General features: G+C 47.3%; 1 protein-coding gene across 1 annotated transcript in view; it reads left to right on the top strand.

The window, feature by feature from the left end:
* LOC308080638 (zinc finger protein GLI2-like) overlaps window positions 1-15,617 on the top strand; it is a 113,908-nt gene that overhangs the window by 80,009 nt on the left and 18,282 nt on the right. Inside the window, exons 5-9 of the mRNA XM_080422538.1 lie at window positions 2,239-2,409; window positions 9,482-9,683; window positions 10,034-10,226; window positions 11,983-12,093; window positions 13,951-14,091. Coding sequence (XP_080278664.1) covers window positions 2,239-2,409; window positions 9,482-9,683; window positions 10,034-10,226; window positions 11,983-12,093; window positions 13,951-14,091 — 818 coding nt within the window. The remainder of the gene's footprint in view (window positions 1-2,238; window positions 2,410-9,481; window positions 9,684-10,033; window positions 10,227-11,982; window positions 12,094-13,950; window positions 14,092-15,617) is intronic.

The raw sequence follows: 15,617 nt of genomic DNA, 5'->3' as shown, positions 1-15,617 counted from the left end.
TGTGAGCTTGTAGATCGGTTATTTTCAGTGAAAACATTTGGTGAAGTGGGAAAAAGGAGGGGGCCTTGTAATGACCCTTGGGGGACTCGGGTCAAAGAAATATGCAGGGTTTAAGTGCTTAACCTAAATAGCCATCAATGGAAAAATCCTGAGTCTTTATTTAACCCTGAGAGTGTACAAATGTACCTGTATTTTGCAGTGTGACTGCGATAGCATTGTTTATTAAAGAGTAACTTTGACAATATTTAACGTGAATCCTATCTCTCTACTGTCAGGAGAACGTGAGAAAATCACTTCATAAAAGTGTTCTGTGTGCCAAGAACTCGCGCTGGAAAATCTCCGCTCATCTAAAAGTAAAAACGAACACTTTCACGTTGGCCTGCGGCGCTTTTCCAGCACCTTTGGTGTGCGATTAGGAATCTGTTTAAATAAAAAAAAAACAGCGACAAAAAGTTCCCCCTTTCTAAGTGTCAGCACGACCAGACGCTTCCATCGTTTAGCACACACTTTATCACATTCACAACTTAATTCTTTCTTTTTCTCGGCCACATTTCATCAAGCGCATTATTGCACGTCGCGTCCCGTATACTTACATCACCTCTCTCCAGATGTTTAATGCACGGTTTAATGTTTTTGGAATAAGCCCGGCGCAAAGTAAAGTGTTAGTGACGCGTTGCTGCTCCGAGGAGCGGATTTTCCAGAAGCCGTCTCGCCCCGAGCCCTGAGAACGCCCCCTCCTCCCTCCCCCCGGGGACGGACAGCTGTATTCAAGGGCCACGGAAGGCTCCGGCGTAAAACAAATTCATATTTGACTCTTATTGGCCGTGACACTTTTAAAAGGGCTTTACTGGGTGCAGATGTTAACACCATGCAGCCCCCCCTTGTTATTGTAGCTTCTCAAGGTCTCCTCTACACTACGGTGGATGGGCGCAGACTTTTTGGGGTGGATACTGGCTATACCAGAGAGAGAGAGAGAGAGAGAGAGAGGGGGGGGGGGCTTCGATGCTTTCGCCAATATCGTTCATGTAATATTTATTGCAACAGCACAGATTCAAATGTACACGGTAAAAATCCTCATTGGTAATTTATCAATTTGTATCTCCGATATATTGGTTGCACACATGTAACCAAATGGACCCGCGAGTTAACACTGAGAATTTCACTCTGTGTCCGATTTTAGGACTTTTCGAGTTTTCAGAGACATACAGACAGACAGACAGACAGTCCCACTACTTTGTTTATGAGGTCAAGGAAATGCAGGAATGCAGAAGAAAGTAGAGGCCCCCTCTTACTCTCTCTCCCTCTCTCTCTCCCTCTCTCTCTCCGTTGGGAGGGAGTACCTACACGGGCTGTTGCACATCACCACCCCGCCCCTCCCACCTCTGTTGTGTGTGGCTCAATGTCTCTGTCGGAGGGTTTCGGGCTCGTCTCGAAACCCCCCCTATCCCCCCGCCCGCCCTCCGCTCCATTCATCCACTCTGCTGCAGCTCTGCGGCGTGGGGGCGCGAGAGACGGGACAGGAATTTCACCCGTTTTTGCTTTCCAACCCTCCTCCTGCCTTCAGTTGTCCTTCCTCGCTCCTTTTAAGCACTCCTCTCCTCTCCTGTTACCTCCTCTCCTCTTTCCTCCTCTTCTATCCTCTCCTCTCTTCTCCTGTCACCTCCTCTCCTCTCCTCACTCCCCCCCCAACTCCCAAATATCGCTCTCTCACCGTCTACTTCCTCCTCTGTCGTCCCTTCCTTCTCTCTTTGCTCTCGCCCCTCCGTTTCTGTCTCTGCACCTCTCTCCTCTCCCACCCTCCTTTCTTTCTCGCGTCCCTCCCCCTTTACTCTCTCCTTCCCTCCTCGCTTCCCCCTCCATTAGAGTTGTCAACGGGCCTGAAAATTAAGGCCCGGCCCCAACTGGGCCCTAACCGGGCCGGCCCGAACAGGGCCCGGCCCGAACAATTACCATAATTTTATCCCTGAAAACCAGAAAAACCCGAAATGAAATGCTTAATGTCCTCAAAGTCACACATGCAACAAGCTTTGAACTGAGCAGATTGGACCTTCAGTTCCAGAGATAATGGCCAAAACATCTTGAAAACGTTGATTTTCGATGTTTGAGAGCTGGCCATTTTCGGCAGTTTTATTTTTATAACAAATTGACACAATTAAATTGCGTCAATTTGAGAACTCTACCCTCCATCCATCCATCCATTCACCTCTAACTCTCTCTCTCCTCTCTCCTCTCTCACAGTGGCCCATGAGCACTTGAAGGAGCGTGGTCTGTTCGGCCTCCCTCCCCCTCCTCCGGGGAGCAGTCCGGCGGAGTACTACCACCTCATGGCCAGCCACAGGAACCCCTACGGGGAGCTCCTCATGCAGGGAGCCGGGACCCACCTGCCCGAATACATCACCCCCGTGGATGGTGAGTGACTCTGTGCTGAGAGAAACCATGATACATACGGGGGGGAAAATGTGTCACTATTTATTGCGATAGGCAGCCATATTGGAAGGAAATTGGGCCTCTTCCTTACTTCCTTGTAGGTGTTACCAATGATACTAATTTCGTGTAGCACGATTGTTTCTCAAACTTTTTAATTTCAAGGACCCCCATAACTCTGAGAGTGTACAAATGGAACCAAATGGACCCTTACGGGTCCCTCTCAAGGAACCATGAGGGTCCCTGGACCACACTTTGAGACCCACTGGTGTAGCAGAGTGTTTGCAGTGAGCCAACACGCACAACACCAGCACCCTGACTCTGTCTGACCAGAATGGAACAGAGCCTTCATTAGTATCATTGGTAACACCTGTGAAGGAAGTAAAGAAGAGGCCCAATTTCTTTCTAATATGTCTGCTGTGCGTAGAGCCTATTGCAACAGAACAAAGCCAAGTGTGGGCGACCCCGAACCATAAAACAGCTTGTGTGCATCTAGAATGCGCACATTCAAATGTCAAAACTGTCACTTATCCCCCTGCAGATTCACAATGAAGTCGTCTTATGAGTCGCGATGTTCATAGAACGCAGATGCAGGTCTAGAGTACATCACAAGTACTATATACTTCATTGACTGGGGTCCCCCAGGGTTCTGTGCTTGGCCCCCTCCTTTTTCCCCTTCTACAACACATCTCTTGTAGATGTGCTTGTCGATAATGCTATACTCACCGAATGTTCGTCTATTATGACATGCCCAGAAAAGGGAACGCTAGGGTTCACGTGGTTAAGTCGAAAGAAATTCCTAGCTTCGGGGCATTGACCTCGGGCAGGATGATGAAAACGTGTAGATCACAGATGAGAAGATAAAAGAAAAGAGGGGAAAAAAAGAGAGGTATACTGTACATTCTTCACCTCAAAAAACTTCAAACAGGCCGAGGGGCCCTCAGGTGTCGGGGGGGGGGGTTGCATGCGCGGTGCCGTATTTCTCCGTTCTCCGGACGCGTGCCAACACTTTTCCATAAACAACAAGGACTTATTGTACTGCCATGACATTTACAGTGTACGCCATGGGAGGGGAGGGGGGGGGGGGAGGTCTGGGCCGACGGGGGGAGGCTCGCAGACGTTAGGTCGGAGGTATATTTAATGTAATGAATGCCTACTTTCATCCACCCGCGTGGCTTGACACCTTAAAAGGGTAGACGCGTCTGCAACGGGAGAGTGATTGTGGACGCTTCGTCCCAATGATGAATACCAGAGTGCGGAGCGTCGTCGTCTGGCTGCGGTTCGTTTGATTCCCCCTGCAACGTGCCACCTTAAAACCAATGTTTAAACCACCTTAAAACCAACGGTAAAACCACCGTGACCACTTAAACCCCATATACTTAGTTGACCGGTGTCCCCCAGGTGTCTAGTTCCGCTTCTACGTGAGATTGTAGATGTGCTATTTGCGTCCGAATGTTTTGCCCTAGTATAGACGCTATATGGTTCGTGCGGTTGAAACCAGCGGCTAGTTTCCCCTTTTACATTTAACCGCTGCTTCCTGTTAAAGATGTGTTGACACTTAAGGTATCTGGTGGAGCGAATAACAAGATCGTAAAAAAACGAACTAATGTTGCTGTAGTTTGTACGGCGAAGCTGACTACCGCTGCTTCTGTTTACTGGGTCAGTAACACCGGACGGCTTTGGTTCCTTCTTGTCTCTGAGCTCTCCGTCTCCGTCCCTCGCTTTCCAAACCGTCGTCTCTCGTGGTATTTGTCTGTCTGTCCTCTCTCGTTTTTTCTAGGTTCAACTAGAATCTTTCTCTCTCTCTCTCTCTCTCTCTCTCTCTCTCTCTCTCTCTCTCTCTCTCTCTCTCTCTCTCTCTCTCTCTCTCTCTCTCTCTCTCTCTCTCTCTCTCTCTCTCTCTCTTTCACCCCGACCCGGTCGAGGCAGATGTCCGCCCACCCTAGAGTCTGGTTCTGCTCGAGACTTCTTCCCGTTAAAGGTTTTTCCATGCCACTGTCGCCACGTGGGTTTTAACCCAGTTGTGTTTTATGAAATAGCCATCTTTTTTTTTTTTTGCCAGAAGAGTGCCTTGGATCGGTTTCTCTTGTTGAACTTTTGTATTCACAACCAAAGATCATCACATGCTTTTGGACTCCAGACCTTTTCTGGTTTACATTTACGGTTCTTTGACTTTGTAGGGCAGAAGGGGGTTGATTTTTTTTAAGAGCTTGTTCTGTCCATACACTCTGAACTCTGCTCTGCAGTAGCAGCCGCTGGCCCGCGCGGCTTTCCAGACGTTGGAGGTTTTTAGGTAAACCATTTCCTCTGGCTGCGGGCTGTGGGTTCAGCTACACCTCTTCCAGACAGACAGACAGACCGACAGACAGACAGACAGACAGACAGGGTGAAAGGGGTTGTGAATGGGCCCTGCTGTGTTGTGGCGCTGGAAGCCAAAGCCTCCGCTCGCCTGTACTGAAGAGGGGGGCAGGCTGCCAACGGCATAAAAGCCATGATCCAGCCAGCCACACTAAACCTGTCATAACTTAGTTCCCAACACTCACATACACTGTGCAGGCTCCACCGGCTACAAAACAAAGGGAAAGTACCTCATGGATTCTGAGTGCGGAAAATGTCATTGTCGAGTCACTCGCAGAAACGGGGTAGGATGTAGTTATGGGCGCTATAATGAGACGCATCATCAAAGCCATTATGAAACTGATCGCTTGATTATCGATGTACGGAGAGATGTGCAGATTCTCGAATGACTTCCCGACAGTAATGTATATCCTAGTAACCATGGTAATCCGGCATAATAGCCCCTCACATGCAGTGCAAGAGGGCAATGCAAAGGCATGTAACAAACTGTACGGAGTGTAGTTACAGCTGCACTTCAATAGTTCACGATACACCGGGAGGGACGGCGGGAGAGAGAGAGAGAGAGAGAGAGAGAGAATCGTTTGTGACTATTCCTGCAACTTTTACAATGATACAAAATAAAATAAAAAACTATCCAGGTCTAACACACAGTAATGCACATTATCACGTTATACTTACTGTTCCCTCAGACCCTCAGTGATGTTAAACACAACTAAACTTACACACACACACACACACACACACACACACACACACACACACACACACCCTCCTCCCTGTGGTGGCTGGTTACATAAATCACACCAGAGGGGTGAGAGGGAAGGGGGAGGGGGGCCGGGTCACGGGTGTTTCCATTGGTCCATTTATCAGGGGGGAAGTGGGTGCATTAATAAACACATCTCCCCAGAGGTGAAGGGAGCCAACGTTGACGGATACGCCCTGCCATTGTGGCGAATGGCTCATCCCCGGGCTCGGAGCTATAGCCTCCTCCGCCAGGACCGCTCGCCACTGTGGGCGCTAACGCCATGCATATGGTCACCTCATAATATGTCCAAAAGACTGTTAAAAAATAGCAGATCTACAAGCTCAAAACGCGTCGCACGGCGACGCGTTTTGAGCTTGTAGATCGGCTATTTTTTTGCTACTTTCGTGTGACACTGTAGTGTAACAAAGTAGAGCATTTATTTACGAAATAAAAACGTTCAAAGTTAAAATATGGACTTAAGAGGTTTCTGCCCGACGTCGACGCTATAAGCCGCGCCCCCCACCCACGCTAAGCAGTATTAGAACAGCTAGTTAGTTAAGCGAACCTGGCTGCTACGCCCCACAACCCAAGACAAAAAGCACACACACAAACACACACGGTGCAGTAATGTCGCGTGCTCATGGGAAATGTAGTTAAAGACCCACAGCTGAGATCTCCCGGGAGAGGGTGGAGGTTGATGCGTTTTTTTTGTTTTTTCTTGCCTCCTTCCTTCCTCTTTTCCCTCCGTCTTTCCTTCCGTGCGTGCGTTCGCTCGTTCATTTGTGGGGTTTTGTCCCTGTCCCGTCATCATTCAAATTCCTATACGTCCTGGAACTAAACGTCCCAAGATGTTTGCCTTGCCGTGTACTCGACCCCCGAAAGTCTCCGGGGCGGCATTTTTTTTTTGGGGGAACAGATAACATATGTTAAAGATTTGTATCGGACGACGCATTTAGAAACAGGCCTTTAACCCCCCCCCCGGCTGCCATTAAGAGTAGTAGTGAAAGCAAACCAAGCAGAATTATTGGGCCAGGGAGATTAGAGTGCATTTCTCACTGTCGCAGCCCCCAACGTTGGACGAGGCTGCACGTTGCGGCACGTTGCTGTGCGGGGAACCCGGGGCTGCGACCTGCATTTGATGCGCGCCAGGTGCTGCGACAGCGCGTTCCCATAGAAACCCAATGCACCGCCGCCGTAGTATTCCTCGTGTTGTGAATTGATGGGTCACACAAAATGATCTTAAAGGAGCTCTCCGCCATATCTTTAGTTTTTTTACTTTTAACTGTTCGTATCTGTCGATGTAGACTCACAAGTCACGTCTCTTAACGCTTCGCTCAAACTAGCCTGAAGACAATCTCCCAGATTTCCTTGCTAAACAATTAGAGTTTAAAAAGTAACTGCATTGCAGAACCAATCTAAAAGCTTTAAGGGCGGTCCTTCGTATGGTGGATGTGACAGGATTGGTTTTCAAAGCAGCAGACGTAGGTTTGTTAGTGGCTGTTCTCGCTGGTGTTGTAGCAGCTTTTTGGTAGCGTTTTAGGGTTGTAGAGGTTGCAGACAGGCTGGTCCAATCAGCTTTAAGAACTGCTTGAGCACACTTTGACAGAACAACATAACTGGTAATGGAGATATTCACTGTTGTGCTCAAATCTGTCTGTCTTTAAGTCATTTGTTCCATCCAACCGGTATACCTATCAGTCATAATGAATATTCAGTAACCCTGAGTTTGATGCAGCAGACCTGATGTTTTCTTGGAGTTTGTTCCAGACACTGTGGTGCATAAAAACGGAACTCTGCTTCTCCACGTTTAGTTCCGACTCTGGGTTCAGAAAACAGACCTGTCCCAGATGACCCGAGGGGTCTGGATGGTTCATGAGGTATCACAGTTACATGCTGGTAACTATTGTTCAGGGGTGCCAGCCGCACCACTGTAGCTTTTAACAAGCGTTGTTGAGCTGGTCTGCTATTTTCTGCGAAAGTTTTCCCAGAATACAGATGCAGGGGTTTAAGTGGTTGATTTAACAAAGAACTCTGAAATCATCCCCATTCTCAAAGAGGCTAACAGTCTGCAGAAAGGAGAAGAAATATAAATGCAAGCAAAGCATATTTTGTTTACTTTTTCTTTCCGCGGAATGATTGATATATAAATATATGTAGCTATTAACCCATCCAGTGTTATTATGCAGGAAAAGGGTTGAGGTTTCACGTTCGTAAACCACATTTACATTTCAGGCCAGGAGTCTAAGATCGATCCAGAGAGATCTGCATACATTTGCCTGCAGTTGGAATCAATCCTCTGTAAATTGCCCTCATTTAGCATCATGAAGTACAACCCCGGACTCTGCGATGTTTATCTGAAGTAATTACGGGGGAATTATTGTGGGCAGATTGATTGGTTATGTCTGAATCTTAATGAGGTCACCACATGTGGACGGATTCCAGAGCCACAGAACTCCGCTGACTTTCATGCAGAACTCGTTCTTGCGGCGAAACCCCCCCGAAACAAAGTAGAGAGGATAAACTTTGGGGTTCACGGTTCTTCTGCCGCAATGCACCGTGAACAGCTGTCTTCTGTGTGTTGTAAAAAAGATAACATGCATGTCCAGAGTTTAGATTCCATATCAACAAAAAATTATACCCGTAAATGTTACCAAACTGTATACTATCCACCTCTGTACCGACCATACTTGTTTAGGCAAATTTGAGAGTGGATAGAAATTTGCTTTCTAATTACAAAGATCTTGTTTCGTTTTAATTCTGGGGTCCTGGTTCTTCTGTTGCAGTATGTGTGTCACTGGGGCAGGTTTTTTAACCCATTAAGACCGGGAACGCATCTGTGTAACCACTTTAACCATTATCTTATACTTTGGCTATTCAAAAATATTTTTGTTTAAATCGTGAAAAATTGTGAAAATTTGGGAAAATCTTTGAAAATATACATATGTCAAAGCGAACATTTTTAACTCAAATCTTTGCTTCTGGGGGTTCCTGGAACAACATATTTTGAGTTGGGGGTCCACGGCCAAATACATATCATTTTGGGGGTCCTTGACATGCAAAACGTTTGAGAACCACTGATTATAGCAACATACTTTTTTTCCCAAAACTGTTTTTTGCAACAAAAAAAATCTAGATTTTTCTAAATTAGCAGATCTACTAGATCTGCCAAAGAAAGCTAAAAATGACACACAGATGCGTTCCCGGTCTTAATGGGCTAAGTCGCCGTGCCACATCGGTTCACAAACTCCCCTCGCCTTCCCCTCCTCGCTCCAGCCGTCAGAGGAATCAAGGCCCCTGCTGTTCCCCCGTACACCAGAGACGAGTTTATCTCCCGCCGCACAATATCCTCTGCCAGCCCCGGTTTCCATCACAGCGTACAAATTGTTTACTGTATTAGCTGTGAATCAATCTTGAGCACTTATTGATAGGACTGTTCTATTTCCACGGGGTTTGAGTGTCGTGGGGAGGCTGCGCCTGCATCAATCACAGCCGGTCCCCGGCTGGAGCCCAGAGTGAACCGTTAGGGTTCCTCTCTCTCTCTTACTCCCTTTCCTCCTCCTCCTCCTCCTCCTCCTCCCGTCTCTGCTGCTCCTCACCGCCACTTCGCTCCCGAAATAGCGCAGGCAGGCCAGGCAGGGGGAGGGAGGGAGGGATGGGGACGCCTGGGCCAGCGAGGATGGGAGAACGACAAGATGATGAGGCCGAGGAGTGACTCGATAGATTTCTGCTGGCAGGGGAATCATTCTTTTAGATTGCAAATATTTAGAGTTTCCACCGGTAAAGGAGGTGCTGCTCCTCCTCGCACTGAAGGAGGTGGGCTGTTGTTCACCTGGCTTTGGAACAGAGCAGGGGGCCTAAAACCGCATGGCCCTGGAGTCAGGAAGTAGTAGCTTATCTTATCTTATCTCATCTTATCTGTGTGTCCTCCCTGTGTGTGTGTGTGTGTGTCCACAGTGTCTCGGTTCTCCAGTCCCCGGCTGACCCCCAGGCTGAGCAGGAAGAGAGCCCTGTCCATCTCCCCGCTGTCGGACGCCAGCATTGACCTGCAGACTATGATCCGCACCTCCCCCAACTCCCTGGTGGCCTACATCAACAACTCCAGATCCAGCTCCGCCGCCAGCAGCTCCTACGGACACCTTTCTGTCGGAGGGATCAGGTAGAAACTGCGAGATGTTTGTCTGGTACTTTATGCGTATGCGTATTTATGTGACAGCCTTAAGCCTGAAATATACTCCACACAATGTGCAGTTACACGAACGTAGGAAATGGTTTACACAGGAAAGGTTTCGTAGAAAGAAAAGGATCGTTGCTTTCTGGAGTGTTTCACCTGAAAAATGTGACGCCAGCATGTGTGTAGTTGTATTAACTCCGCCAGTGAATAAAATCGCATGTTGGTTGATTAACATTTTTGACAAAACGTATACGCATGAACATAAATGTGTGCATACCTGTCAAAATGATAAAACAAAGATAGAATCATAAAGCTCCCTGTAATCTCCCTTGCAGTCCGTCCTTTGCGTTCCCTCATCCCATCAACCCCATGGCCTACCAGCAGCTCCTGTCTCAGCAGCGGGGTCTCAGCGCCTTCGGCCACGCGCCTCCCCTCATCCAGCCCTCGCCTGCATTCGCCCGTCAGCCGGCCCTCGGCCTCTCCAGCCTGGTCACCAGCGGCCACAACAGCAGCGATGCACCCTCCAAGGTACTGCGCCGTGTGGCATGAATGTAGGCGTTTTGAGCAGTGTTTGGCAGATTCTGCGAGAGAACGTTTTGCGGCCAGGTCTACGATAACACGCCCAAAAGAAGCGACTAAGCCGCATGATCACACAACACAAGGGGGTCACCAGCAGAAAGAGTTAATATAGCATCAAAACCTGTTTTACCACTTTAACCCTACAAGTAGATTTGCTATTTTCAACAAATCTACAAAAAAATTACATATATATTTGAAATATTTCAACTACACAAATCTCAGAGTACTTTATGCCGATTTCACCCGGACAATGCTGGGTACCCTGCTAGGATTATATATGATAAATATTGATCACATGAATGTTGTCGACATGCAAAAACTAAAACGAACAAACTCGTCTTCCTTCACGCTGGGAACGTTTTCACAATGCTTTGTGCTTTGTTTATCCTCTTAAGGACAATACATGCGTCTGTTGTGATTCGAGTGAGTTTTTCATTAGGATTCCGCAGCCCTTCTCTCTCCCTGACTTTCCAGGAAGCGGTGCGTTGACGACCGAGGCGAGCGGGGCAGCTTAGGAGCTAACCTAGCATTTTGCCGCTGTAATTTTCCGTCGGTTTGTTTGTCCTCGTAGCAGATTCAGCTTTCCATCAGCGCCTTTGATGTCGCCATCGTCATCCCCCTTAATTCCCTCCGCAGTAAGCGCAACATCTGTTATGATTTGCGGTGTCTGCTACTTCACATACAATCACAACCATAAGCCCCCGCAAAGGTAAACTCTCGGTGGGTGAGTGTGGCATTGGAGACCAGAGACCCTTCAATTCCCAAAGCCCACGCTGTCCCGGCCTCACTTTTTTCTTAACATTCCCTCTCTTTTCCACCGCAATAAACACAACGGCAGACACAGGGGACGGGCTGGATTCTCTCCTGCTTTGACCAGAGGTCCATATTTGTGGCTTTCATGCAATCAGGAGTCTGCATTAGTGGTGTACGCAGTGACCAATTACAAATGCCAAATGGTGACCCCATCAGCAAGTAGCAATACACAGGGGAGATGGGGGCTTAGAGTGTGTGTTTTGTGTTTGTTTTAGGGAGGAGAGGGGAGGGCGGGGGGAAGTCCCCCAACCATCCATGTGAAAATCATCCACACACTGTGCAATTTAAAGATCTTCCATTTTCCATAAAAACGCGTCGCATGTTGGTGTCATGGTTCTCTTCGGGTAGTGTTAAAGGTGTGGGAGGGACTAAAGCAGGCAGCATTCGTAAGAACAAAATGACGTGATTTCGGAGAAAAGGATTCGCATTCCCTTGCCGAAAAGTTATTTTCGTCACTTCTCCAATATTTTCTAACTAGCCGAAGAGCAAAGTGAAAATTGTGCGTAATTGGTTAGACATTCTTATACATAATGAATGGTCGTGGACTGAACTAATGGAACATTGAACGCTCAAAGCGAAAACCACATCAAGTATAAAACATCTACTTCTTTTGAGGCACGATGCCCGCTTAAGTGTTTGTAAGGTGTTTAAAGTGTCTTAGTGATGGATACAGTGGAAAGTGGGCAGATGATGGACCTGATACCAGCTGCAACTCATGTAGTTATGAGTGTATTATTATGTTGTTCACTGTCTTTTTATCCGTGTCTTTTCATTTGCTTTAAGTAAAGAGGGTGGATGTCACAGGCTGTTATCACTATCATTGTGACATGATGGAACAGGAGAAATCATCCAGCTCATTTCTCTCTTCTCTCTCTCTCTCTTCTCTCCTCAGAACCCAAATGGCGATTCAGCCGTGAGCAGCTCGGGTGACCTCATGATCACAAAAAGGTCAAAGGTTAAGTCCGAAGCGGAGGGGCTGAGGCCAGCATCTCCCTGCTCTCCGGTAAGACCAAAAAACCTACCGGCTGTCTCTCTCACTCTCTCTCTCTCTCTCTCTCTCGTCGGAAACCTCTGACCACTGGAACGACTTCACCTCCCTGCTCCTTTCACCTGATGTCTATAACAGCCATCCCCTGTATCAGTTCTGAACATCTAAACATCTGCCCAGGATCTGCTCAGAATGATAAATTTAAACACAGTGGGGGAAAACAAATGGCAGTAGAACCGATAAAACAGCTGCAGGGGCTGTGTTCTGCTCCCCGTGCATCTCTCTCTCTCCCTCTCTTTCTCTGCCCAGACTCCTCTGGCCTGATCAATGGCATGACTCAGGCCCCTGGGACCCCCGTCGGTCTCCCCTGACCCCCTTCTTCTTTAACGGCTAGGAGAAAAACTCTGCGTGATAAGAGCTTTGCATCCATTCGTTTGGCCCCCTCCACTCCGCTCCACTCCACTCCCCTCTTAGCTCTCTCTCTCTCTCCCTCCCTCTCTCTCTCCCTCTCTCTCTCTCCCTGGCCACTGTAAACTGTGCCAGAGCACTTCATTTTAATGAAATATTGGCTGGCCGTTATTGTCATCTGAGGGCCCCTTTTTCCCTCTATCTCTCTCTCTTTCTCTCTCCCTCTCCCTCTCCCTCTCCCTCCCTCCTCTCTCTCCCTCCCTCCTTTTCTCTCGCTCTCCTCTTTCCTCTCTCTTGCCTCATTCTCCTCCTTTTGACAAATTTGCGGCTCCTCTCCGATAGCGAGGCAGGTTTGTGTTGATGCATGGCGATGGTGGAGCGCGCAGTCGTCTTGGGGCCACCACAATTGATGAACATAGCGTGCGTGGGGCAGAGACAAACATGCTGTAGTCAGCACTGCCTGTGTGCGTGTGTGTAGGTGTGTAGGTGTGTGTGTGTGTGTGTGTGTGTGTGTGTGTGTGTGTGTGTGTGTGTGTGTGTGTGTGTGTGTGTGTGTGTGTGTGTGTGTGTGTGTGTGTGTGTGTGTGTGTGTGTGTGTGTGTGTGTGTGCGCGCGCACACGCAGACACACTGAAATCCGGGTGGGACAGCCTGCTCATCAACACAGCACACTAGGGTCAGTCTCTTGTCTCAGACAATGCACGTGTGTGTCTTTGCACGTGTTTGTGTGTGTGTGTGTGTGTGTGTGTGTGTGTGTGTGTGTGTGTGTGTGTGTGTGTGTGTGTGTGTGTGTGTGTATTTCTCATTGTCAGGAGAAGATTCTGCATGCTGCCACCACGTTTATTATTTCTTATTTTAACTTTTACTTCTCCTTTTCTATATTTTTATTCCTACGTCCTGTTTCTTTGTGTCTTTACATGGACACAGAGATCAACGTACAAGAGTTGAATCCTCTGCAGTGAGTTCTTACAGTAATTAACCACTTAACCCGTTAAAACCGGGAACGCATTTAGATTTCTTTGGCTATTAAAAATGGCAGATATATGAGCTTGTAGATCTGCTATTTTTGAAAAAATGTGAAAAATTTTGGAGGTCCCTGGAACAAAATATTTTACAAATGTTTGTTTAAAAAATATATATTCAAAGATTTGCACACATTTTCCAGATTTTTCAAAGAAAAGCAGATCTACAAGCTCGTAGCACAGCTACGAGCTTGTATATCTGCTATTTTTGAATGCCCCAAAAATAATCTTAAATAAACTGATTAGCATTTTAAGTCATGGTGGACATTGGTGGTGAATATTTAACGCGAAACGTTAGACATAGATCTATCACCTGTTCATAAGAATGTGAGCTCACTCAACAGTGAGGACGGTTCACATCCGTTTAAAAACCCGCTCAAGGAGGTTTCATTTTTATTTCTCCTTCCCTAACATTTGACCCCGTGACCTTTGGCTCTCCTCAGGACCATCTGTGCGGTATGATGGACATGAAGGACGACGTGGACAGAGACGAATGCAAACAGGAACCCGAAGCCGTGTACGAGACCAACTGCCACTGGGAAGGATGCTCCAAGGAATACGACACTCAGGAACAACTGGTTCATGTAAGAACTTCTCTTTGTGTGCACTGTACTAAGTCCCAACTGTTCATTTTACTCTGATAATAACTCAGAGAGTGTACAAGTGTACACTTGTACACTCTCTGAGTTACAGACGGATTAATTATCACTGAGAATTCTATTGTGTGTGTCATAATATGACATAATATGCGTATTATACTGAATTGTATTGTTTAACTTTAGACAGTAGAGAATGGCGCTTTTCCACTGCATGCTATTGGCTCTACTTAATTCGGCTCTACTCGCGTTTCTTTGGTTTTCCATTTGGCGAAAGTTCAGGATAGTACCTGGTAAAAATTTTTTTGTATCACCTCCATTGAGGGTCCAAGTGAGCTGAGGTGACACCAAAAGGTGACGTGAAAACACTGCGGCCTACTGTTTGGTCAGAGAGTACGCATGGAAGCTCCCGAATACTGTTGCAAACTTTTAAACTTAGCTGTTGCAAAATGTGAATTTAATCAATATTGAGCATACTGCATGCATGGCCTGAAATGCTATGAGAAATTGTTTGTGTTGCAGGGTACAGGTTTAAATAGAGATCGTTTCCACAGGATTTGAGCATGAAAACCTTAGTTTTTCTTTTCAGCTGCGTACAGTATCGTTTACGTATGCATAACATAGGAACATGTTCGCACAGTAGCTCAACTGCAAGTCAGTGGACGAAAGGTGGATTGTTTTGTTTTCGTGATGTGCGTTATAGGGAGACCAGTTAGGCCTTGTGTGGCCCCCCTCTCTCAGCTCCGAGGGCCCCTTCTACCTTTCCCCCCTGAGAAACTTCTGAAGTCAGCCGCTGCACAGAAAACAGTCATCAGCGTCTTAGGGGGGGGTTTTAGTGTAGTGGTGGGGCTGTGTGGAGCTTTCCATCACAGCCAAAGCAGAGGCCTGGTAGAATGAGTCTAAGGCATTCCATGGTTCCACTGAAGCAGAGAGAGAGAGAGAGACAGAGGGGTGGGAATAGGGGTCAGGGGGATTAGCGATCATAGAGGGGCTCTGTGTGTGTGTGTGTGTGTGTGTGTGTGTGTGTGTGTGTGTGTGTGTGTGTGTGTGTGTGTGTGTGGGGGTGGGGGGGGTCTCTCTGTCACTCAGCCATCTCCGTCTGAACCTTCCACTTTCTGTCTGAAAAGAGAACAGAAAAGACGTAGAAACGAGTGGCGGCGACTCACCTCTGAACCAAATGATGGAGTCAGCGCCATTAGAAATGTGAGCCACAAATATGAGTGCGTGTCTGGTATTTCTTCATCTCTATCGTTTATACAGCGCTTTAGATTAGCGTCGGGGGCTCTCCCCTCCCCGGCATAAAGATGTGATGATGTGTTATCTTCAGGGATATCTTTCCCCCTTTGATTTCTTTCTTCTCGACTTGCTAGGGTTTCAAGTGTTTTTTTTACGCTAAAATTACACCTTGCTGAATTCATGACAAGCCCTTTCAATGAGACTACATGAGACTAAAACCCGGGACTGCTCACATTAAAGTGAAATCCAGTGTAATTCTGTTGACTTAACAAACTGAA

Source organism: Gymnoscopelus braueri (genome assembly GCF_963280865.1).
Source record: "Gymnoscopelus braueri genome assembly, chromosome: 24".
NCBI lineage: Eukaryota > Metazoa > Chordata > Actinopteri > Myctophiformes > Myctophidae > Gymnoscopelus > Gymnoscopelus braueri.
Note: the sequence above shows the minus strand (reverse complement) of the source record. Positions and strands in the feature narration are given on the sequence as shown.